The sequence below is a fragment of the Oncorhynchus gorbuscha genome, linkage group LG01 (assembly GCF_021184085.1).
Source record: "Oncorhynchus gorbuscha isolate QuinsamMale2020 ecotype Even-year linkage group LG01, OgorEven_v1.0, whole genome shotgun sequence".
Taxonomy (NCBI): Eukaryota; Metazoa; Chordata; class Actinopteri; order Salmoniformes; family Salmonidae; genus Oncorhynchus; species Oncorhynchus gorbuscha.
This window is the reverse complement of record NC_060173.1, coordinates 9443730-9470982: the sequence shown is the minus strand read 5'-3', so window position 1 is coordinate 9470982 and position 27253 is coordinate 9443730. Positions and strand designations below refer to the sequence as shown.

The 27253-nt window shown below is 45.7% G+C and overlaps 1 protein-coding gene across 1 annotated transcript in view; it reads left to right on the top strand.

Annotated features, from left to right (window-relative positions):
* LOC123996538 (potassium voltage-gated channel subfamily D member 2-like) overlaps positions 1 to 27253 on the top strand; it is a 158979-nt gene that overhangs the window by 120518 nt on the left and 11208 nt on the right. Inside the window, exons 3-4 of the mRNA XM_046299989.1 lie at positions 13125 to 13287; positions 15342 to 15437. Of these exons, the coding sequence (XP_046155945.1) occupies positions 13125 to 13287; positions 15342 to 15437 (259 nt within the window). The remainder of the gene's footprint in view (positions 1 to 13124; positions 13288 to 15341; positions 15438 to 27253) is intronic.

Genomic DNA, 27253 nt, shown 5'->3' with positions numbered 1-27253 from the left:
AAATGTTCATAAATGACCAGCATGGTTGAATAATAGTAAGGCAGAACAGTTGAAACTGGAGCAGGAGCATGGCCAGGTGGACTGGGGACAGCAAGGAGTCCTCATGTCAGGTAGTCCTGGGACATGGTCCTAGGGCCCAGGCCAGTTGAAACTGGAGCAGCAGCATGGCCAGGTGGACTGGGGACAGCAAGGAGTCATCATGTCAGGTAGTCCTGGGGCATGGTCCTAGGGCTCAGGTCCTCCGAGAGAGAGAAAGAAAGAGATAAGGAGAGAATTAGAGAACGCACACTTAGATTTACACAGGACACCGAATAGGACAGGAGAAGTACTCCAGATAAACAAACTGACCCTAGCCCCCCGACACATAAACTACTGCAGCATAAATACTGGAGGCTGAGACAGGAGGGGTCAGGAGACACTGTGGCCCCATCCGAGGACACCCCCTGTTCTCTAGAGGGTCCCTGTTCTGTCCTTTAACCTCATCTTGTTTAATAGAGGGTTCCTGTTCTGTCCCTTTAACCTCATATTGTTCTCTAGAGGGTTCCTGTTCTGTCCTTTAACCTCATATTGTTCTCTAGAGGGTTCCTGTTCTGTCCTTTAACCTCATATTGTTCTCTAGAGGGTTCCTGTTCTGTCCCTTTAACCTCATATTGTTCTCTAGAGGGTTCCTGGTCTGTCCTTTAACCTCATATTGTTCTCTAGAGGGTTCCTGGTTCCTGTTCTAGGGTTCCTGTTCCCTTTAACCTCATATTGTTCTCTAGAGGGTTCCTGTTCTGTCCCTTTAACCTCATATTGTTCTCTAGAGGGTTCCTGGTCTGTCCTTTAACCTCATATTGTTCTCTAGAGGGTTCCTGTTCTGTCCTTTAACCTCATATTCAAATCAAATTTATTTTATATAGCCCTTCGTACATCAGCTGACATCTCAAAGTGCTGTACAGAAACCCAGCCTAAAACCCCAAACAGCAAACAATGCAGGTGTAAAAGCACGGTGGCTAGGAAAAACTCCCTAGAAAGGCCAAAACCTAGGAAGAAACCTAGAGAGGAACCGGGCTATGTGGGGTGGCCAGTCCTCTTCTGGCTGTGCCGGGTAGAGATTATAACAGAACATGACCAAGATGTTCAAATGTTCATAAATGACCAGCATGGTCAAATAATAATAAGGCAGAACAGTTGAAACTGGAGCAGCAGCACAGTCAGGTGGACTGGGGACAGCAAGGAGCCATCATGTCAGGTAGTCCTGGGGCACGGTCCTAGGGCTCAGGTCCTCCGAGAGAGAGAAAGAAAGAGAGAATTAGAGAGAGCATATGTGGGGTGGCCAGTCCTCTTCTGGCTGTGCCGGGTGGAGATTATAACAGAACGTGGCCAAGATGTTCAAATGTTCATAAATGACCAGCATGGTTGAATAATAGTAAGGCAGAACAGTTGAAACTGGAGCAGGAGCATGGCCAGGTGGACTGGGGACAGCAAGGAGTCCTCATGTCAGGTAGTCCTGGGACATGGTCCTAGGGCCCAGGCCAGTTGAAACTGGAGCAGCAGCATGGCCAGGTGGACTGGGGACAGCAAGGAGTCCTCATGTCAGGTAGTCCTGGGGCATGGTCCTAGGGCTCAGGTCCTCCGAGAGAGAGAAAGAAAGAGATAAGGAGAGAATTAGAGAACGCACACTTAGATTTACACAGGACACCGAATAGGACAGGAGAAGTACTCCAGATAAACAAACTGACCCTAGCCCCCCGACACATAAACTACTGCAGCATAAATACTGGAGGCTGAGACAGGAGGGGTCAGGAGACACTGTGGCCCCATCCGAGGACACCCCCTGTTCTCTAGAGGGTCCCTGTTCTGTCCTTTAACCTCATATTGTTCTCTAGAGGGTTCCTGTTCTGTCCTTTAACCTCATATTGTTCTCTAGAGAGTTCCTGTTCTGTCCTTTAACCTCATGTTGTTCTCTAGACGGTTCCTGTTCTGTCCCTTTAACCTCATATTGTTCTCTAGAGGGTTCCTGTTCTGTCCTTTAACCTCATATTGTTCTCTAGAGGGTTCCTGTTCTGTCCTTTAACCTCATATTGTTCCTTTAACCTCATATTGTTCTCTAGAGGGTTCCTGTTCTGTCCTTGTTCCTGTTCGGTTTTGTTTGTATTGAGGGAGCAAGGAGGGAGGGAGGACGTTGGGGTCATTTTAAACACACTATATATACAAAAGTAGGTGGACACACCTTGAAATTAGTGGATTCGGCTATTTGAGCCACACCAAATGCTGACAGGTCTATAAAATCGAGCACACAGCCATGCAATCTCCACAGATAAACATTGGTAGTAGGATGGCCTTACTGAAGAGCTCAGTGACCTTCAGCGTGGCACAGTTATAGGATGGCACCTTTCCAACAAGTCAGTTCATCAAATTTATGCTCTGCTGGAGCTGCCCCGGTCAACTGTAAGTGCTGTTATTGTGAAGTGGAAACGTCTAGGAGCAACAACGGCTCAGCCGCAAAGTGGTAGGCCACAGATGCTCACAGAATGGGATTGCCAAGTGCTTAAACTTAAATTGTCTGTCCTTGGTTGCAACACTCACTAACGAGTTCCAAACTGCCTCTGTAAGAAACGTCAGCAGAAGAACTGTTAGTCGGGAGATTCATGAAATGGTTTTCCATGGCCGAGCAGCCGCACACAAGCCTAAGATCACCATGTGCAATGCCAATTGTCGGCTGGAGTGGTGTAAAGCTCGCTTCCATTGGACACTGGAGCAGTGGAAACGTATCCTCTGGAGTGATGAATCACGCTTCACCATCTGGCAGTCCGACGGACTAATCTGGGTTTGGTAGATGCCAGGAGAACGCTACCTGCCCCAATGCATAGTGCCAACTGTGAAGTTTGGTAAAGCTGTTTTTCATGGTTTCGGGCTAGGCCCCTTAGTTCCAGTGAAGGGAAATATTAACGCTACAGGATACAATGACATTCTAGACAATTCTGTGCTTCCAACTTTGTGGCTGTGCTTCCAACTGTTCTTCCAAGTTTGGGGAAGGCCCTTTCCTGTTTCAGCATGACAATGCCCCCGTGCACAAAGCGTAAGTCCATTCAGAAATGGTGTATTGAGATCAGTGAGGAAGAACTTGACTGGCCTGCACAGAGCCCTGACCTTAACCCCATCGAACACATTTTGGATGAATTTGAACGCCGTACCCGACCTCACTAATGCTCTTGTGGCTGAATGGAAGCAAGCCCGCTGCAATGTTCCAACATTTGGTGGAAAGCCTTTCCCAGAAGAGTGGAGGCTGTTAAAGCAGCACTGTTCCAACATTTGGTGGAAAGCCTTCCCAGAAGAGTGGAGGCTGTTAATTCAGCAATGTTCCCAGAACAGTGGAGGCTGTTAGAGCAGCAATGTTCCCAGAACAGTGGAGGCTGTTAGAGCAGCAATGTTCCCAGAAGAGTGGAAGTGTTAGAGCAGCAATGTTCACAGAAGAGTGGAGGCTGTTAAAGCAAGCAATGTCAGTTTGTTGCCTTGTCACTGTCTTCAGTGGTTCTCTATGTTGATTGTGGCTCATATGTCCTTGATGAATCATAAATCCTTAATCATATTATCTCCTTATTCATTTAATTGTAATTCATTACACCTTTTGACAGGTACAATTAAGCAATAAGGCACAAGGATGTGTGGTATATGGCCAATATACCACGGCTGTCAGCCAGTCCGCATTCAGGGCTTGAACCACCCAGGATTATAAGGTACATTATAAGGTACATTCATCAACATTTCTGTAAATGTGTCAGATTTAGCCAGCCACATAGATCCCATCTGTAGTTTCTGTATCAGGGATATTTAAATCCAGGCCTCGCCTCAGGGTCCACAGTAGATTACTGCTGATTTATTCAAAGTCTTAGTGCAGTGTCTGCTGTGGTTGTGAAGTACAGTCCGTGACAGGCAAGCTGTAGTCACATGTAGGCTGACATGGATTAGTGTGTTGGAGTCCTGATGTTTATTCCTATTGGAGTCCTGATGTTTATTCCTATTGGAGTCCTGATGTTTATTCCTATTGGAGTCCTGATGTTTATTCCTATTGGAGTCCTGATGTTTATTCCTATTGGAGTCCTGATGTTTATTCCTGTTGGAGTCCTGATGTTTATTCCTATTGGAGTCCTGATGTTTATTCCTATTGGAGTCCTGATGTTTATTCCTATTGGAGTCCTGATGTTTATTCCTATTGGAGTCCTGATGTTTATTCCTGATGTTTTTCTCTGTTTTGATGTTTATTCCTATTGGAGTCCTGATGTTTACCAATGTTTATTTATTTCTCCTATTGAGTCCTGATGTTTATTCCTATTGGAGTCCTGATGTTTATTCCTATTATCTGATGTTTATTTATTGATGTTTATTCCATTTTATATTCCTGTAATGCTGTCCTGATGTTTATTCTGATGTGTATTCTACTGATGTTTATTCCTGATTGGAGTCCTGATGTTTATTCCTATTGGAGTCCTGATGTTTATTCCTGTTGGAGTTATTCCTAATCATTTGTTGCCAAGTGGTGTGTATTCACTCTGGCTGATGTTTATTCGACCAATCATTGTGCCAAGTGGTGTGTATTCACTCTGTGTTGAACCAATGTTATTTCTCCTGACACATACAATCATTTATTTGTGCCAATGTGGTGTGTATTCACTCTGGCTCGACCAATCATTGTGCCAAGTGGTGTGTATTCACTCTGGCTCGACCAATCATTGTGCCAAGTGGTGTGTATTCACTCTGGCTCGACCAATCATTGTGCCAAGTGGTGTGCTCTGGACCAATCATTGTGCCAAGTGTGTATTCACTCTGGTGTGTATTCACTCTGGCTCGACCAATCATTGTGCCAAGTGGTGTGTATTCACTCTGGCTCGACCAATCATTGTGCCAAGTGGTGTGTATTCACTCTGGCTCGACCAATCATTGTGCCAAGTGGTGTGTATTCACTCTGGCTCGACCAATCATTGTGCCAAGTGGTGTGTATTCACTCTGGCTCGACCAATCATTGTGCCTGGTGGTGTTGCCTCGATAAAGATCAATCTCATCTATCATCGTGTGTGTGTGGTGTGTGTGTTTTATTTTTTATTTTTTCACCTTTATTTAACCAGGTAGGCTAGTTGAGAACAAGTTCTCATTTGCAACTGCGACCTGGCCAAGATAAAGCATAGCAGTGTGAACAGACAACACAGAGTTACACATGGAGTAAACAATTAACAAGTCAATAACACAGTAGAAAAAAAGGGGAGTCTATATACATTGTGTGCAAAAGGCATGAGGAGGTAGGCGAATAATTACAATTTTGCAGTTTAACACTGGAGTGATAAATGATCAGATGATCATGTACAGGTAGAGATATTGGTGGGCAAAAGAGCAGAAAAGTAAATAAATAAAAACTGTGGGGATGAGGTAGGTGAAAATGGGTGGGCTATTTACCAATAGATTATGTACAGCTGCAGCGATCGGTTAGCTGCTCAGATAGCTGATGTTTGAAGTTGGTGAGGGAGATAAAAGTCTGCAACTTCAGCGATTTTTGCAATTCGTTCCAGTCACAGGCAGCAGAGTACTGGAACGAAAGGCGGCCGAATGAGGTGTTGGCTTTAGGGATGATCAGTGAGATACACCTGCTGGAGCGCGTGCTACGGATGGGTGTTGCCATCGTGACCAGTGAACTGAGATAAGGCGGAGCTTTACCTAGCATGGCCTTGTAGATGACCTGGAGCCAGTGGGTCTGGCGACGAATATGTAGCGAGGGCCAGCCGACTAGAGCATACAAGTCGCAGTGGTGGGTAGTATAAGGTGCTTTAGTGACAAAACGGATGGCACTGTGATAAACTGCATCCAGTTTGCTGAGTAGAGTGTTGGAAGCGATTTTGTAGATGACATCGCCGAAGTCGAGGATCGGTAGGATAGTCAGTTTTACTAGGGTAAGCTTGGCAGCGTGAGTGAAGGAGGCTTTGTTGCGGAATAGAAAGCCGACTCTTGATTTGATTTTCGATTGGAGATGTTTGATATGGGTCTGGAAGGAGAGTTTACAGTCTAGCCAGACACCTAGGTACTTATAGGTGTCCACATATTCAAGGTCGGAACCATCCAGTGTGGTGATGCTAGTTGGGCATGCGGGTGCAGGCAGCGATTGGTTGAAAAGCATGCATTTGGTTTTACTAGCGTTTAAGAGTGTGTGTGTGTGTGTGTGTGTGTGTGTGTGTGTGTGTGTGTGTGTGTGTGTGTGTGTGTGTGTGTGTGTGTGTGTGTGTGTGTGTGTGTGTGTGTGTGTGTGTGTGTGTGTGTGTGTGTGTGTGTGTGTGTGTGTGTGTGTGTGTGTGTGTGTGTGTGTGTGTGTGTGGTGTCTGTCTGTCTGTCTGTGTGTGTGTGTGTGTGTGTGTGTCACCATGCTTCCCCAATCCTTCCCCAAACCTCTTTGTGTCGAGATAGAGATAACTTATGGCAATGGTCGCCAGCATACAGGCCCAAGATGGTACCAAAACTACTTTTGCCGCAAAAATAATAAACATTTAATGCGTTACGCATTTAAAGCTGAAATATGTAACTTTTTGGTGTGACTCAACCAAATTCACATAGAAATGTGATTTATAGATATGTTATTCTCATTGAAAGCAAGTCTAAGAAGCAGTAGATCTGTTCTATGTGAACTATGTCTATGCTTCCCATCCTTAAATTTAGTTTTTGACTCTTTTTTAAATTAATTTTTTTACCTTTATTTTACTAGGCAAGTCAGTTAAGAACAAATTCTAGGCCTAGGAACAGTGGGTTAACTGCCTGTTCAGGGGCAGAACGACAGATTTTGTACCTTGTCAGCTCGGGGATTTGAACTTGCAACCTTTCGGTTACTAGTCCAATGCTCTAACCACTAGGCTACACCAACTTCAAAGAGCAGAAAATACAATATTTTGGGGTTATTGACGATATATTTCACAGATGATTAGATGGTACAATGATTCTCTACACTATGAATCACTTGTTTTGTCACATAAACTAAAATTAGGCGAACTATTCAAATTTTAGCAACCAGGAAACGGTGCAGGACTTTCAGCATATTGTACATTTCACGTGTTTCCCTCTCTTTGTGAAGAAGCGGACATAATTCAACATCAACAAATACTGAGGAAGCAGAGACTCGATTTCCCCCGAAAGCAATTAAAGGCCCAGAACACATACCTGAAAATGACCATCATTTACATCCCACATCACCATGATTAACCTTACTATCAATGGATCGAGTCTGGGGGAACATTACTGTACAAACTGGATAAGAAAAGATAAAATGACTGAGAGGATTGTTTAAAAGCCCTTAATTAGAAAAAAAAACTAAACAGTATTAAGGATTAATGGCAGTAGGCCTATTGATTCTTAGTGGTAGTAGGCCTATTGATTCTTAATGGCAGTAGGCCTATTGATTCTTAATGGCAGTAGGCCTATTGATTCTTAATGGCAGTAGGCCTATTGATTCTTAATGGCAGTAGGCCTATTGATTCTTAATGGCAGTAGGCCTATTGATTCTTAATTGAAATGACCAAAAACAGCTGTAGGCCTAAATATCACAGTGGGTTTTTAATAACAAAATAAGGGGGCTATAGTAGGCCTTCAGTCTTCTGCTTTCTAAATGTCCTATGTGACACTCCTACCATAGTGAAGGCCAGGGGGCAGTCAGCTGCCGGTGGGAGAGAGAGAGAGAAATAACAGATTGCGACTTTAATGTGTTAATGGCCTGAGAAAGCCATTACCTCGGCAGAGTAAGATGAATACATGCAGGTATACGAGGACAGAACATTAGCATTGCTCAGTGCACTGTGACAGCCTCATATCTATCTCCCAATGCAACTTTGCAGCATGGTCTATGTCCCAAATGGCACATTATACCCTTTATAGTGCACTACTACCAAGGCCTATTGTCTTTTGTCCAAAGTAGTGCACTACGTAGGGAATAGAGTGTCAGTTGAGACATCGCCATGGTAATGTGAAAGTATTGCTACACGGTAGGTTGGCTATTTCATAAATAAAGTTGTCTCTAACGTCGGACGCCCCTGGCCAGCCGGCTGGCTGCTTCCTTGAGTCATTAGTCTTTAAGGTTTCCATCATGTTAGGTCCAACACACACGCACACACACACACACACACACACACGCACGCACGCACACACACACACACACACACACACACACACACACACACACACACACACACACACACACACACACACACACACACACAGAGAGAGAGAGAGACACACACACACACAGAGACACACACACACACACACACACACACACACACACAGAGACACACACACACACACACACAGAGAAACACACTAAAGGTCTATAGCCCGTTGCTATTTTCCAGAAGCCGGCAGGTATCAGATGGCATTTTAATATCACTTGATGTAAGTCGACGTAAAACAGTTTTCTTTAAAAGATGAATGATTCGTTGCGGAGGGATGCCGTTGGTTTTCTAGCAGGTCAGTCGATTCCCTATGTAATCGCTGTCTGTGCTTTGAATTTACCGTATGTGTCAATTATAGATATGTAGCTGGGTCTACGTTGCACTTGAGAGGCTGTTAGAAGATTGACAACAAAAAACACATTCATGGCAAAAGTCCCATCCATCCATATCCATGCATTAGTTAGAGAGTGCTTGCATGTGTATATAGCCATATGAGTGTGGAAAGAATAAATTGTACTTAACCAAAAAGGGTTCATTTCCTGTTTCAGCAGGAAAGTACAAAAAGTTCAGGGAAGAACCAGAAATGTATTTTATTGTGAGCAATGTGTAGAACAGAAAAACACACTACATGTGGATGCTTAGAAAAGCACATAACAGCATTACACCAGGTTGTGTATCATTTCTCCCACTTAACTAAAGTCTACAAAACATACAACCAACAATTCCATTTTGACAGATTATGCAGATAGATAACCACTGGGCAAAGAAAGAAAATACACATCTCAGTCCCTCACCAGCTACGGAGGGGTGGGGCTGAATACACATCTCAGTCCCTCACCAGCTACGGAGGGGTGTGGCTGAATACACATCTCAGTCCCTCACCAGCTACGGAGGGGTGTGGCTGAATACACATCTCAGTCCCTCACCAGCTACGGAGGGGTGTGGCTGAATACACATCTCAGTCCCTCACCAGCTACGGAGGGGTGGGGCTGAATACACATCTCAGTCCCTCACCAGCTACGGAGGGGTGGGGCTGAATACACATCTCAGTCCCTCACCAGCTACGGAGGGGTAGGGCTGAATAAACATCTCAGTCCCTAACCAGCTACGGAGGGGTGTGGCTGAATACACATCTCAGTCCCTCACCAGCTACGGAGGGGTGTGGCTGAATACACATCTCAGTCCCTCACCAGCTACGGAGGGTGTGGCTGAATACACATCTCAGTCCCTCACCAGCTACGGAGGGGTGTGGCTGAATACACATCTCAGTCCCTCACCAGCTACGGAGGGGTGGGGCTGAATACACATCTCAGTCCCTCACCAGCTACGGAGGGGTGTGGCTGAATACACATCTCAGTCCCTCACCCGCTACGGAGGGGTGGGGCTGAATACACATCTCAGTCCCTCACCAGCTACGGAGGGGTAGGGCTGAATAAACATCTCAGTCCCTAACCAGCTACGGAGGGGTGGGACTGAATACACATCTCAGTCCCTCACTAGCTACGGAGAGGTGTGGCTGAATACACATCTCAGTCCCTCACCAGCCAAGGAGGGGTGTGGCTGAATACACATCTCAGTCCCTCACCAGCTACGGAGGGGTGGGGATGAATACACATCTCAGTCCCTCACCAGCTACGGAGGGGTGTGGCTGAATACACATCTCAGTCCCTCACCAGCTACGGAGGGGTGTGGCTGAATACACATCTCAGTCCCTCACCAGCTACGGAGGGGTGGGGCTGAATACACATCTCAGTCCCTCACCAGCTACGGAGGGGTGGGGCTGAATACACATCTCAGTCCCTCACCAGCTACGGAGGGGTGGGGCTGAATACACATCTCAGTCCCTCACCAGCTACGGAGGGGTGTGGCTGAATACACATCTCAGTCCCTCACCAGCTACGGAGGGGTGTGGCTGAATACACATCTCAGTCCCTCACCAGCTACGGAGGGGTGTGGCTGAATACACATCTCAGTCCCTCACCAGCTACGGAGGGGTGTGGCTGAATACACATCTCAGTCCCTCACCAGCTACGGAGGGGTGTGGCTGAATACACATCTCAGTCCCTCACCAGCTACGGAGGGGTGTGGCTGAATACACATCTCAGTCCCTCACCAGCTACGGAGGGGTGTGGCTGAATACACATCTCAGTCCCTCACCAGCTACGGAGGGTGTGGCTGAATACACATCTCAGTCCCTCACCAGCTACGGAGGGGTGGGGCTGAATACACATCTCAGTCCCTCACCAGCTACGGAGGGGTGTGGCTGAATACACATCTCAGTCCCTAACCAGCTACGGAGGGGTGGGACTGAATACACATCTCAGTCCCTCACTAGCTACGGAGAGGTGTGGCTGAATACACATCTCAGTCCCTCACCAGCCATGGAGGGGTGTGGCTGAATACACATCTCAGTCCCTCACCAGCTACGGAGGGCTGGGGATGAATACACATCTCAGTCCCTCACCAGCTACGGAGGGGTGTGGCTGAATACACATCTCAGTCCCTCACCAGCTACGGAGGGGTGTGGCTGAATACACATCTCAGTCCCTCACCAGCTACGGAGGGGTGGGGATGAATACACATCTCAGTCCCTCACCAGCTACGGAGGGGTGGGGCTGAATACACTTCTCAGTCCCTCACCAGCTACGGAGGGGTGGGGCTGAATACACATCTCAGTCCCTCACCAGCTACTGAGGGGTGTGGCTGAATACACATCTCAGTCCCTCACCAGCTACGGAGGGGTGGGGCTGAATACACATCTCAGTCCCTCACCAGCTACGGAGGGGTGGGGCTGAATACACATCTCAGTCCCTCACTAGCTACGGAGGGGTGGGGCTGAATACACATCTCAAGTCCCTCACCAGCTACGGAGGGGTGTGGCTGAATACACATCTCAGTCCCTCACCAGCTACGGAGGTGTGTGGCTGAATACACATCTCAGTCCCTCACCAGCTACGGAGGGGTGTGGCTGAATACACATCTCAGTCCCTCACCAGCTACGGAGGGGTGTGGCTGAATACACATCTCAGTCCCTCACCCGCTACGGAGGGGTGGGGCTGAATACACATCTCAGTCCCTCACCAGCTACGGAGGGGTGGGGATGAATACACATCTCAGTCCCTCACCAGCTACGGAGGGGTGTGGCTGAATACACATCTCAGTCCCTCACCAGCTACGGAGGGGTAGGGCTGAATAAACATCTCAGTCCCTAACCAGCTACGGAGGGGTGTGGCTGAATACACATCTCAGTCCCTCACCAGCTACGGAGGGGTGTGGCTGAATACACATCTCAGTCCCTCACCAGCTACGGAGGGGTGGGGCTGAATACACATCTCAGTCCCTCACCAGCTACGGAGGGGTGTGGCTGAATACACATCTCAGTCCCTCACCAGCTACGGAGGGGTGTGGCTGAATACACATCTCAGTCCCTCACCAGCTACGGAGGGGTGGGGCTGAATACACTTCTCAGTCCCTCACCAGCTACGGAGGGGTGGGGCTGAATACACATCTCAGTCCCTCACCAGCTACGGAGGGGTGGGGCTGAATACACATCTCAGTCCCTCACCAGCTACGGAGGGGTGTGGCTGAATACACATCCCAGTCCCTCACCAGCTACGGAGGGGTGGGGCTGAATACACATCTCAGTCCCTCACCATCTACTGAGGGGTGGGGCTGAATACACATCTCAGTCCCTCACCAGCTACGCTATAGCCTCAAGGCCCTCAGACTTTTAAAATTATCTCTGTGTCTAAATGTTGTTGACATGAGAACATCGGAACACCCACTGTCTTTGCTTTCTCTGAACCTGAGTCTGTTTCATGTATCTAACACAAGCTGTTCGTCTCACGGAGGTCACGGGAGATGGGCACTCAGTCTCTCTCATCTTGTGTGATCGTGTGTGTGTGCGTTCCTGCCTGCCTGCGCTTGCGTGTGTGTGTGTGTATATGTGTGTGTGTGTGTGTGTGTGTGTGTGTGTGTGTGTGTGTGTGTGTGTGTGTGTGTGTGTGTGTGTGTGTGTGTGTGTGTGTGTGTGTGTGTGTGTGTGTGTGTGTGTGTGTGTGTGTGTGTGTGTGTGTGTGTGTGTGTGTGTGTGTGTGTGTGTGTGTGCGTGTGTGTGTGTGTGTGTGAGAGAGAGATTTAGTGTTGCAGGTGTGTAATTGTACCGGAAACATGGTTTCAAAGAGGAGCTGTAGCAGAGGGACACAGACAGACAGACAGACAGACAGACAGACAGACAGACAGACAGACAGACAGACAGACAGACAGACAGACAGACAGACAGACAGACAGACAGACAGACAGACAGACAGACAGACAGACAGACAGACAGACAGACAGACAGACAGACAGACAGACAGACAGACAGACAGACAGACAGACAGACAGACAGACAGACAGACAGACAGACAGACAGACAGACAGACAGACAGACAGACAGACGGTAGTGAAAGTAGGCCACTCAGTAACTTCAGTTCTATTTATTGTCTCCATCCCACATGAGATGAGACTGTGATCATGTGAACATATTGCATTTACATGAATGTTTGTGAAAAAGTATTTTTACTGATAAAATATTTCAATATTTTAGAACAGCAACTAGAGTTATTAGATGATTTAGAGAAATAAACTAAATAATTCAACAAAGTAGGTAAATTCTTCCTGTTTTCTAACAGGTAGAGACTATACAGTATGCCGTTTTTTAGGAAGTATGACATTTTGACTGTATCTTGTAATCCCTGCGGGAATTGAACTCATGACCTCAACATGGCTAGATCCACGCGCTCAGCATTCATTCTCTGATTTGCAGGTATAAAGCGTGACCTCTCGTATGACCTAGTGAAATCAGTTTTAGGATAGATATTTGCCCTTTCCGACTGCATCTCTGTATCCCAATTCTAGAAGTCTATGTTCGTAATATCCTCACAAAGTGTTCTCTCTGTTTTGCAGATACGGTGACATGGTACCCAAGACCATTGTGGGGAAGGTGTTTGGTTCCATCTGTTCTCTGAGCGGGGTGCTGGTCATCGCCCTGCCTGTTCCCGTCATCGTGTCCAACTTCAGCCGCATTTACCACCAGAGCCAGCGGGCAGAAAAACGACGAGCTCAAAAGGTAAAGTGGCCGTACTGTGTGTGTGTGTGTGTCCCTCCCTCTCTTCCTCCCTCCTTATATCCCCACTACCTCTCTCCTTTCCTGTCTGTCAGTCTATCTGTGTCTGTAGCTGTTATTTCTCTGTCTCTGTCAGAGAGCTAACCAGCACACAGAGAAAAAAAAAACCTTTTGTAGACTTAAACAGAGGAGTGTTACCTTTCGTTCAAACAGAAAGCCTGGATCGTTACAAACCGTGTATCGAAGAGCCGGGGCGCTAACTCGTACATGCACTACAAACGCCACAACGGTCATTTCCTGATCCACAACTCTCTCAAAGAGGTACAGAAAAGACAGGTTGGAGGGGCTCATCATCGGCCTGTGACCAGTGCTGCTTGTCTCTCAGCTCAGAGCCATGTTGTGACCACGGGGGGCTGCGTAACACCAGGGGGACTGCTTATGGCGTAACACCAGGGGGACTGCTTATGGCGTAACATCAGGGGGACTGCTTAGGGTGTAACATCAGGGGGACTGCTTATGGCGTAACATCAGGGGGACTGCTTATGGCGTAACACCAAGGGGACTGCTTATGGCGTAACACCAGGGGGACTGCTTATGGCGTAACACCAGGGGGACTGCTTATGGCGTAACATCAGGGGGACTGCTTATGGTGTAACACCAGGGGGACTGCTTATGGCGTAACATCAGGGGGACTGCTTATGGCGTAACACCAGGGGGACTGCTTATGGCGTAACACCAGGGGCTGTTGCCCTTGCTGCTCCCATTCCAGTGCTTCAATATAGTCGGCTTCGTCGTAGACTGTCTTGACAGCACCAATCACCTCTTTCTCAGCTACAGCATTGACATGCACTTTCCAAATTCTATCAGGAGCAGCGCTCCACTCTGTTACTCCCCCTGCTGGCGAATTGGAGCTATCACTCACATTGACTCATCATAACCAAGTCGTGCAACTGTCTGCCATACAGGGTGTAGGGTGAAGTTTCCCCTAGATGCTGATCTTCGGTTAGTTTTAACATGTTATATTTAAGATTGGGGTGAAAAAGCTGATCCTAGATCTGTACCTAGAGGAAACTTCATCCTGGAGGTTCCAACAGGGTTTGTAGAGAAAAGATAGAAGGAGTCACATAGGTTTTTCAGCTAAAACACCTGGCTGCTTATCACTCGGTATATGTTCTCTGGAGTGATGAATCACGCTTCACCATCTGGCTGTCCGACGGACAAATCTGGGTTTGGCGGATGCCAGGAGAACGCTACCTGCCCAAATGCATATTGCAACTGTAAAGTTTGGTGGAGGAGAAATAATGGTATAGGGCTGCTTTCATTGTTCAGGTTAGGCCCCTTAGTTCCAGTGAAGGGAAATCTTAACGTTACAGCATACAATGACATTCTAGATGATTCTTTGCTTCCAACTTCGTGGCAAAAGTTTGGGGAAGTCCATTTCCTGTTTTAGCATGACAATGCCTACGTGCCCAAATCGAGGTCCAACCATAAATGGTTTGTCGAGATCGGTGTGGAAGAATTTGACTGGCCTGCACAGAGCCCTGACCTCAACTCCATCGATCATCTTTGGGATGAATTGGAACGCCGACTGCAAGCCAGGCCTAATCGCCCAACATCAGTGCCCGACTTCACTAATGCTGAAGTCAATGACTAATGACTTCACTAATGCTCTTGAGGCTGAATGGAAGCTAGTCCCCACAACCATGTCCCAACATCCAGTGGAAAACCTTCCTAGAGGAGTGGAGGCTGGTATAGCAGCAAAGTAGTGACCAACTCCATATTAATGTCCATGATTTTGGAATTAGATGTTTGTGGAGCAGGTGTCCACATACTTTTGGTCATATAGTGTATCTTCCATAGGGTCATCTAAGAACCATTGCAGGCTAGGCTTCTTAATTTCAGCACTGCGTGTGGTTTTCTACAGCTGGCCTAACACTCCTCTGCTCAGAGTTGGTCCTTCAGTAATGTTTAGCCCTAATTCCTATTCTCTGTCTTCTTCTCTCTGTGTACCCCAATGTTTAGCCCTAATTCCTATTCTGTCTTCTTCCTTCCCCAAGGCGTCCAAGGAAGCAGGACAGCTCCTAGTGGGAAAACCCAACATTCCCTTTGAGAGCCATCATCACCACCTTCTGCACTGCCTGGAGAAGACCACAGTAAGAACACCTTTACCATAACCCCTAACCATAACCTTTACCATAACCATAACCCCTATACATAACCATCATCACCACCTTCTGCACTGCCTGGAGAAGACCACAATAAGAACACCTTTACCATAACCCCTAACCATAACCTTTACCATAAACATAACCATAACCATAACCTTTACTATAACCTTTACCATAACCATAACCCCTAGCCATAGCCTTTACCATAAACATAATCCCTAACCATAACCTTTACTATAACCATAACCATAACCATAACCTTTACCATAAACATAACCCCTAACCATAACCTTTACCATAAACATAACCACAACCCCTATCCATAACCTTTACCATAACCATAACCCCTAACCATAACCTTTACTATAACCATAACCATAACCTTTACCATAACCATAACCCCTATCCATAACCTTCACCATAACTTTTACCATAAACATAACCATAACCTTTACTATAACCATAACCATAACCTTTACTGTAAACATAACCTTTACTATAACCATAACCATAACCTTTACTATAACCCTAACCATAACCTTTACCATAAACATAACCACAACCCCTATCCATAACCTTTACCATAACCATAACCCCTAACCATAACATTTACCATAACCATAACCCCTGTCCATAACCTTTACCATAACCATAACCCCTGTCCATAACCTTTACCATAAACATAACCATAACCTTTACTATAACCATAACCCCTAACCATAACCTTTACCATAACCATAACCCCTATCCATAACCTTTACCATAAGCATAACCATAACCCCTAACCATAACCTTTACCATAACCATAACCCCTAACCATAACCTTTACTATAACCATAACCATAACCTTTACCATAGCCATAACCCCTATCCATAACCTTTACCATAGCCATAACCCCTAACCATAACCTTTACCATAAACATAACCCCTAACCATGATCTTTACCATAAACATAACCATAACCCCTATCCATAACCATCATCACCACCTTCTGCACTGCCTGGAGAAGACCACAGTAAGAACACCTTTACCATAACCATAACCCCTATCCATAACCTTTACCATAAACATAACCATAACCATAACCCCTAACCATAACCTTTACCATAACCATAACCCCTAACCATAACCTTTACCATAACCATAACCCCTAACCATAACCTTTACTATAACCATAACCATAACCTTTACCATAGCCATAACCCCTATCCATAACCTTTACCATAGCCATAACCCCTATCCATAACCTTTACCATAAACATAACCCCTAACCATAACCTTTACCATAAACATAACCCCTGACTTAAATGTAATGTAAATGTAACCATGATCTTTACCATAAACATAACCATAACCCCTATCCATAACCATCATCACCACCTTCTGCACTGCCTGGAGAAGACCACAGTAAGAACACCTTTACCATAACCATAACCCCTAACCATAACCTTTACCATAACCATAACCCCATAACCATAGCCTTTACCATAAACATAACCCCTAACCATAACCTTTACTATAACTATAACCATAACCTTTACCATAGCCATAACCCCTATCCATAACCTTTACCATAGCCATAACCCCTAACCATAACCTTTACCATAAACATAACCCCTAACCATAACCTTTACTATAACCATAACCATAACCTTTACCATAACCATAACCCCTATCCATAACCTTTACCATAACCTTTACCATAAACATAACCATAACCTTTACTATAACCATAACCATAACCTTTACTATAAACATAACCTTTACTATAACCATAACCATAACCTTTACTATAACCCTAACCATAACCTTTACCATAAACATAACCATAACCCCTAACCATAACCTTTACCATAAACATAACCACAACCCCTATCCATAACCTTTACCATAACCATAACCCCTATCCATAACCTTTACCATAACCATAACCCCTAACCATGATCTTTACCATAACTCCTAACCATAACCATCATCACCCCCTGATTCCCAGCATGCCAAAGATAACATGCATTCTGCCAGCCCAGTAACGTTGTGCCTTCAAAACAGACAAGCACACTTCATTTTACATGTATGTATAATTCAGAGAGATAAAAAAGCATGTCTCTTATGTTAGCCATGACAAACACACAAACACACCCACACACTCACACACACACACACACTCACACACACACCCACACACTCACACACACACACCCACACACTCACACAGACACACACACACACACTCGCACATGCACACACGCACACTCGCACACGCACACACGCACACACACTCGCACGCACACGCACACACACACAACACACACGCACACACACACTCGCACGCACACATGCACACACACACACAGACACACACACGCACACACACACAGACACACACTCACACACACACACACACACACACACACACACACACACACACACACACACACACACACACACACACACACACACACACACACACACACACACACACACACACACACACACACACACACACACACAGACAGACAGACAGACAGACAGACAGACAGACAGACAGACAGACAGACAGACAGACAGGCACGCACGCACGCACGCACGCACGCACACACACACACACACACACACACACACACACACACACACACAGACACACACACACACACAGACACACACCTACATGCCGTTCTATATGGTAGAGTATATGCCTGCATCATATACCCTTAGTGCTGCGTGCAGCATTATGTATGTTGGCTGAGGAGAAACATGAACAGGAAGCAGGAGAGAGAGAGAGAAATGCCTTTATTCCTATGGAACTTTTGTGGGTGTAATGTTTACTGTTAATTTTATTGTTTATTGTCTACTTAATTTGCTTTGGCAATGTTAACATATGTTTCCCATGCAAAATAAAGCCCTTAAATTGAAATTGAATTCAGAGACAGAGACAGAGAATAACTACTGTGGGTTATGCTTCAACAGAAACCTTGGGAAAATCCTCTGCATTATCATTAACAGCAGACATACATTTCCTCAGTGAAAACAATGTACTGAGCAATTGTCAAATTGGCTTTTTACCAAATTATCGTACGACAGACCACGTATTCACCCTGCACACCCTAATTGAAAAACAAAACAACCAAAACAAATCCAAATTCTTCTCAACTCAATTTGGCATGAGGGTCTAGTATACAAATTGATGGAAAGTGGTGTTGAGGGAAAAACGTACAACATTATGAAATCCATGTACACAAACAACAAGTGTGCGTGCGGTTAAAATAGGCAAAAAAACACACGCATTTCTTCCCACAGGGCCGTGGGGTGAAACAGGGATGCAGCTTAAGACCCACCCTCTTCAACATATAAGTAAACAAATTGGTGAGGGCACTAGAACAGCCTGCTGCACCCTACAAGAATTGATTAAAAATGGCGCCGGAAGAAATGGCAGCAGTTTTACCAATTATTGTGGTATATTTTTTCCACGTTATTTCTAACTTATTTTGTACATAATGTTTCTGCAACCGTATCTTACGACAGAAAAGAGCTTCTGGATATCAGGACAGCGATCACTCACCTGGATTAGACAAAGATTTTTTCTACAACGAGCAAGACGCACAGGACATTCTCCAGACACCCAGCAGGGACAACATCCCTGTTATTTGCAAGAGGAAAGGACGCAGGTACAGAGGACAAAGAATCGGATTCCTCGTCAGGACCCGGAGAAGGCGACTGGGAAAGCTGCCGTTACCGTCAATACTACTCGCCAATTTGCAATCATTGGGCAATAAATTAGACGAGGTACGATCACGAATATCATACCAACAGGTCATCAAAAACTGTAATATCCAATGTTTCACGGAGTTGTGGCTGAATGACGACATGGATATTTAGCTAGCGGGATATACGCTGCACAGGCAAGATAGAGCAGCAGCACACTCCGGTAAGACGAGAGGGGGGCGGTCTGTGCATATTTGTAAACAACAGCTGGTGCACGAAATCTAAGGAAGTCTCTAGATTTTGCTCGCCTGAAGTAGAGTATATTGTGATAAACTGCAGGCCACAATACTGATCTAGAGAGTTTTCATCTATACTTTTTGTGGCTGTTAATTTACCACCACAGACATATGCTGGCACTAAGACCGCACTCAGCTGTATAAGGAAATAAGCAAACAGGAAACCGCTTACCCAGAGGCGGCACTCCTAGTGGCCGGAGACTTTAATGCAGGGAAACTTAAATCAGTTCTACCAAATTTCTATCAACATGTTAAATGCGTAACCAGAGGGAAAACCAATTCTAGACCACCTGTACTCCACACACAGAGACGCGTACAGAGCTCTCCCTCACCCTCCATTTGGTAAATCTGACCACAATTCTATCCTCCTGATTCCTGCTTACAAGCAAAAAATTAAAGCAGGAAGCACCAGTGACTCGGCCTATAAAAAAAAGTGGTCAGATGAAGCCAATTCTAAACTGCAGGACTGTTTTGCTATCACAGACTACACCGGCTCCGACTCCGACGCTCGTCTCATGTGGCAGGGCTTGCAAACTATTACAGTCTACAAAGGGAAGCACAGCCGAGAGCATCCTTACCGGTTGCATCACTGCCTGGTACGGCAATTGCTCGGCCTCCGACCGCAAGGCACTACAGAGGGTAGTGCGTACGGCACAGTACATCACTGCGGCTAAGCTGCCTGCCATCCAGGACCTCTACACCAGGCGGTGTCAGAGGAGAGGAAGGCCCTAAAAATGGTCAAAGACCCCAGCCACCCCAGTCATAGACTGTTCTCTCTACTACCGCATGGCAAGCGGTACCACAGTGCCAAGTCTAGGACAAAAAGGCTTCTCAACAGTTTTTACCCCCAAGCCACAAGACTCCTGACAACAGTTTTTACCCCCAAGCCACAAGACTCCTGAACAGGTAATGAAATGGCTACCTGGACTATCTGCATTGTGTGCCCCCCCCCCCAGCCCTCTTTTTACGCTGCTGCTACTCTCTGTTTATCATATATGCATAGTCACTATACAGTCATGTACATACTACCTCAATTGGCCCGACCAACCAGTGCTCCAGCACATTGGCTAACCGGGCTATCTGCATTCTGTCCTGCCAACCCCTCTTTTACACTGCTGCTATTCTCTGTTCATCATATATGCATTGTCACTTTAACCATATCTACATGCTAATACTACCTCAACCAGCCTGACTAATATAGCCTTGCTACTGTATATAGCCTCTCTACTGTATATAGCCTCTCTACTGTATATAGCCTCTCTACTGTATGTATCCTCACTACTGTATATAGCCTCTCTACTGTATATAACCTCTCTACTGTCTATATCCTCTCTACTATATATAACCTCTCTACTCTATATAGCCTCTCTACTGTATATAGCCTCTACTGTATATAGCCTCTCTACTGTATATAGCCTCTCTACTGTATATAGCCTCTCTACTGTCTATAGCCTCTCTACTGTATATAACCTCTCTACTCTATATAGCATCTCTACTGTATATAGCCTCTACTGTATATAGCCTCTCTACTGTATATAGCCTCTCTACTGTATATAGCCTCTCTATTGTATATAGCCTCTCTACTGTATATAGCCTCTCTACTGTATATAGCCTCGCTACTGTATATAGCCTCTATACTGTATATAACCACTCTACTGTATATAGCCTTTCTACTGTATATAGCCTCTCTACTGTATATAGCCTCTCTACTGTATATAGCCTCTCTACTGTATATAGCCTTGCTACTGTATATAGCCCCTCTACTGTATATAGCCTCTCTACTGTATATAGCCTCTCTACTGTATATAGCCTCGCTACTGTATATAGCCCCTCTACTGTATATAGCCTCTCTACTGTATATAGTCTCTCTACTGTATATAGCCACTCTACTGTATATAGCCCCGCTACTGTATATAGCCTCTCTACTGTATATAGCCTCTCTACTGTATATAGCATCTCTACTGTATATAGCCTCTCTACTGTATATAGCCACTCTACTGTATATAGCCTCGCTACTGTATATAGCCCCTCTACTGTATATAGCCTCTCTACTGTATATAACCTCTCTACTGTATATAACCTCTCTACTGTATATAGCCTCTCTACTGTATATAACCTCTCTACTGTTTATAGCCTCTCTACTGTATATAGCCTCTCTACGGTATATAGCCTCTCTACTGTATATAGCCACTCTACTGTATATAACCTCTCCTCTGTATATAGCCTCTCTACTGTATATAACCTCTCTACTGTATATAGCCTCTCTACTGTATATAGCCTCGCTACTGTATATAGCCCCTCTACTGTATATAGCCCCTCTACTGTATATAGCCTCTCTACTGTATATAACCTCTCTACTGTATATAACCTCTCTACTGTATATAGCCTCTCTACTGTATATAACCTCTCTACTGTTTATAGCCTCTCTACTGTATATAGCCTCTCTACGGTATATAGCCTCTCTACTGTATATAACCTCTCTACTGTTTATAGCCTCTCTACTGTTTATAGCCTCTCTACTGTATATAGCCTCTCTAATGTATATAGCCTCTCTACTGTATATAACCTCTCTACTGTTTATAGCCTCTCTACTGTATATATTCTTTTTACTGTTGTTTTATTTCTTTACTTACCTATTGTTCACCTAATATCTTTTTTGCACTATTGGTTATTGTAAGTAACATTTCACTGTAAGGTCTACTACACCTGTTGTATTCAGCATTTCACTGTAAGGTCTACTACACCTGTTGTATTCAGCATTTCACTGTAAGGTCTACTACACCTGTTGTATTCAGCATTTCACTGTAAGGTCTACTACCCCTGTTGTATTCAGCATTTCACTGTAAGGTATACTACACCTGTTGTATTCAGCATTTATCTGTAAGGTCTACCTACACCTGCTGTGACAAATAAACTTTGATTTGATTTGAATTTGAAGTGAAATGTCTAGTGTTTGCTGATGATCTGGTGCTTCTGTCACCAACCAAGGAGGGCCTACAGCAACACCTAGATCTGTCACCAAACAAGGAGGGCCTACAGCAACACCTAGATCTTCTGCACAGATTCTGTCAGACCTGGGCCCTGACAGTAAATCTCAGTAAGACAAAAATAATGGTTTTCCAAAAAAGGTTCAGTCACCAGGACCACAAATACAAATTCCATCTAGACACCGTTGTCCTAGAACACACAAAAACTATACATACCTCGGCCTAAACATCAGCGCCACAAGTAACTTCCACAAAGCTGTGAACGATCTGAGACAAGGCAAGAAGGGCCTTCTATGCCATCAAAATTAACATAAAATTCGACACACCAATTAGGCTCTGGCTAAAAATCAGTTATAGAACCCATTGTCCATTATGGTTGTGAGGTCTGGGGTCTGCTCACCAACCAAGATTTCACAAAATGGGACAAACACCAAATTGAGACTGCATGCAGAATTTTGCAAAAATGATCCTCAGTGTACAACATAAAACACCAAATAATGCAGAGCAGAATTAGGCCGATACCCGCTAATTAACAAAATCCACAACCACCAACCACCAAATCCACAAACACCAAATTCTACAACCACCTAAAAGGAAGCGATTCCCAAACCTTCCATAACAAAGCCATCACCTACAGAGATATGAACCTGGGGAAGAGTCCCCTAAGCAAGCTGGTCCTGGGGCTCTGTTCACAAACACAAACAGACCCCACAGAGCCCAGGACAGCAACACAATTAGACCCAACCAAATTATGAGAAAACAAAAAGATAATTACTTGACACATTGGAAAGAACTGAGCAAACTCGAATGCTATTTGGCCCTAAACAGAGAGTACACAGTGGCAGAATATCTGTCCACTGTAACTGACCCGAACTTAAGGAAAGCTTTGACTATGTACAGACTCAGTGAGTATAACTTTGAAATTTGGAAAGGCTGCCGTAGGCAGACCTGGCACTCAAGAGAAGACAGGCAATGTGCACACTGCCAACAAAATGAGGTGGAAACTGAGCTGCACTTCCTAGCATCCTGCCAAATGTATGACCATATTAGAGACACATATTTCCCTCTGATTACATAGATCCACAAAGAATTAGAAAACAAACCCAATTTTGATAAACTCCCATATCTACTGGGTGAAATATCACAGTGTGCCGTCACAGCGGCAAGATTTGTGACCTGTTGCCACAATGGCAACCAGTGAATTATACTATATTTATGTTTATTTATATTCCCTTTTGTACTGTAACCATATGCACATCGTTACAACACTGTATATATACATAATATGACATTTGTAATATTTTGGAACTTCTATGAGTGTAATGTTTACTGTTCATTTTAATTGTTTATTTCACGTTTGTATAGTCTTTCATTTACTTACTTTGGTAATGTTAACATATGTTTCCCATGCCAATAAAGCCCCTTGAATAGAGAGCGCGAGAGCAAAAGAGAGCTTGGTAGCTTGCCGATTCTCCACACTTCTCCCACAGAACAAGTGTAAGCATTGGCTGAAGGGACTTTCCCACCATTGTTCAATCCATCACGGAATGCGCAACTTCCAACTTCAGGAGAAGGGTGGAGCTGTTCCCTCCCCTCCGTCCTTGTTTACTCCCCTTCGAAGATCTGATTGGACATATAAAAAAGCAATATGATGGAATCTAGGTGGAGCTGACCTTTGCACCTACTCAATTGTTTCAGATTGATGAATGGGAGTGAACTACAGAAAATGGGAGGGAACATCTTCCTGAAAAATATACAGTTCATTTTAGTCATTTAGCAGGCTCTCTTATCTAGAGTGACTTACATTAGTGCATTCATCTTATTAAGATACAGTAGCGAGGTGAGACAACAGTTGCAGTAACTATGTTACATTACATTAAAGAGGCTATCAGCAAAGTCAGTGCTAGTTTTTTTTTTTTTTTTTTAATTGCGGGGGGGTAACACTGAGGTGTCTTATTTAAGATACTCTTTGAAGAGGTAGAGTTTCAGGCGTTAGCGGAAGATGGGCAGGGACTCTGCTGTCCTAACAGTGGAGGCTGGTGGGAAGAGCTATAGGAGGACAGGCTCATTGTAATTGGCTGGAATGGAATCAATGGAAAGGTATTGAACACATCAAACACATGGAAACCACATTTGAGTACTTTTCATTTATTACATTCTAGCCAATGAGCATGTCCTCCTAAAGCTCCTCCCAGCAGCCTCCTCAGTGTCCTAACATCAGGGGGAAGCTGGCTCCATCATTGGGGTGCCAGGACAGAAAAGGACTTTAGGGACGGCCAGAGGTGGCATAAAGGAGTGAGGTTGGGATGTAGGGTTTGAGCAGAGCCTGGAGGTAGGGAGGGGCAGTTCTCCTTGCTGCTCTGTAGGCAAGCACCTTTGTCTTGCAGTGGATCCGAGCTTCTGTAACGGATGTGAAACGGCTAGCTTAATTAGCGGTGGTGCGCGCTAAATAGCGTTTCAATCGGTGACGTCACTTGCTCTGAGACCTTGAAGTAGTGGTTCCCCTTGCTCTGCAAGGGCCATGGCATTTGTGGAGCGATGGGTAATGATGCTTCGTGGGTGTCAGTTGTTGATGTGTGCAGAGGGTCCCTGGTTCAAGCCCGGGTATGGGTGAGGGGATGTACTAAAGTTATACTGTTACACTTCCACCGAGAGCCAATGGAGTGTACGGAGCACCGTGGTGACATGGGAGATGCAGCTTTCTGGGTAAAATGCTAAAGGTTTAATGTCACAAGAGCCAACAGAGAGTTGTAGTAGTTTAGATGCATTATGAAGACTGCCTGGATTAGGACCTGCACTCTTTCCTGTGTGAGGAAAGGTCGGTACTCTACGGATGTTGTTGAATATGAACCTGCAGGAGCGAGACACTGTTATTATATTTGCAGAGAATTACAGGGTGTTGTCCAGGGTCACGCCAAGGTTCTTTTCACTCTGGGAGGGGGACACTGTGTAGTTGTCGACCGTGATAGAGGGGTCTTGGAGCGTGCAGGCCTTCCCCGGGAGGAGGAGCAGGTCTGTTTTGTCGAGGTTGAGCTTGAGGTGGTAGGCTGTAATCCAAGCTGAGATATCTGCCAGGAACGCAGAGATGCATGTCAGTGTCAGAAGGGGGGAAGGAGAAAAGTTGAGAGGAGCTAGAACCAAGCCCTGGGGGACACCAGTAGTGATAACACGTGGTGCAGACACAGATCCTCTCCAAGCCACCTGGTAGGAGCGGCCTGCCAGGTAGGATGCAATCCAAGTGTCATGTTTTGTCATTTATTATCTTGTCTTGTCCCTGTGCTTCCCATTCTATTCGTTTCCCTCTGCTGGTCTTATTAGGTTCTTTCCCTCTTTCTATCCCTCTCTCTCCCCCTCCCTCTCTCACTCTCTCGCTCTCTCTTCTCTCTATCGTTCCGTTCCTGCTCCCAGCTGTTCCTATTCCCCTAATCAATCATTTAATCTTCCCACACCTGTTCCCGATCCTTTCCCCTGATTAGAGTCCCTATTTCTTCCTTTGTGTTCCGTTCCTGTCCTGTCGGTTCCTTGTTTAGAATTCACCGTGCTGTGATTGTGTATCGCCCTGTCGTGTCGTGTTTTCCTCAGATGCTGCGTGGTGAGCAGGTGTCTGAGTCTGTCTGGTTCGAGTGCCTTCCCGAGGCAACCTGCTGTTCACCTGCTGTTCAAGATCGAGTCTCCAGTTGGTCCTCGTCATTTCGAGTGAAAGTTGTGTTTTTTTGTTTGTATTCACTTTTCTGGATTAAAGACTCTGTTTTCGCCAAGTCGCTTTTGGGTCCTCTTTCACCTGCATGACAGAAGGAACCGACCGTGGAATGGACCCAGCGACTTCAGACGCTCGTTACACTGCCGTCGAGATCCAAGGAGCCATGCTCGGCAGACACGAGCAGGAATTGTCTGCTGCTCGCCATGCCGTGGAGAACCTGGCCGCTCAGGTTTCCGACCTCTCTGGACAGTTCCAGAGTCAACGTCTCGTGCCACCTGTTACTTCCTGGCCTGCCGAGCCTCCAGAACCTAGGGTTAATAACCCACCTTGCTACTCCGGGCAGCCCACTGAGTGCCGCTCCTTTCTCACGCAGTGTGAGATTGTGTTCTCTCTCCAACCCAACACATACTCTAGAGAGAGAGCTCGGGTTGCTTACGTCATTTCACTCCTTACTGGCTGGGCTCGAGAATGGGGCACAGCTATCTGGGAGGCAAGGGCTGATTGCTCTAACAAGTTCCAGAACTTTAAAGAGGAGATGATTCGGGTTTTTGACCGTTCAGTTTTTGGTAGGGAGGCTTCTAGGGCCCTGGCTTCCTTATGCCAAGGTGAACGGTCCATAACGGATTATTCTATTGAGTTTCGCACTCTTGCTGCCTCTAGTGAGTGGAACGAGCCGGCGCTGCTCGCTCGTTTTCTGGAGGGACTCCACGCAGTGGTTAAGGATGAGATTCTCTCCCGGGAGGTTCCTTCAGATGTGGACTCTTTGATTGCTCTCGCCATCCGCATAGAACGACGGGTAGATCTTCGTCACCGGGCTCGTGGAAGAGAGCTCGCATCAACGGTGTTTCCCTGCTCCGCATCGCAACCATCTCCCTCCTCTGGCTCAGAGACTGAGCCCATGCAGTTGGGAGGGATTCGCATCTCGACTAAGGAGAGGGAACGGAGGATCACCAACCGCCTGTGCCTCTATTGCGGAGTTGCTGGACATTTTGTTAATTCATGTCCAGTAAAAGCCAGAGCTCATCTGTAAGCGGAGGGCTACAGGTGAGCGCAACTACTCAAGTCTCTCCATCTAAATCCTGTACTACTTTGTCGGTCCATCTACGCTGGACCGG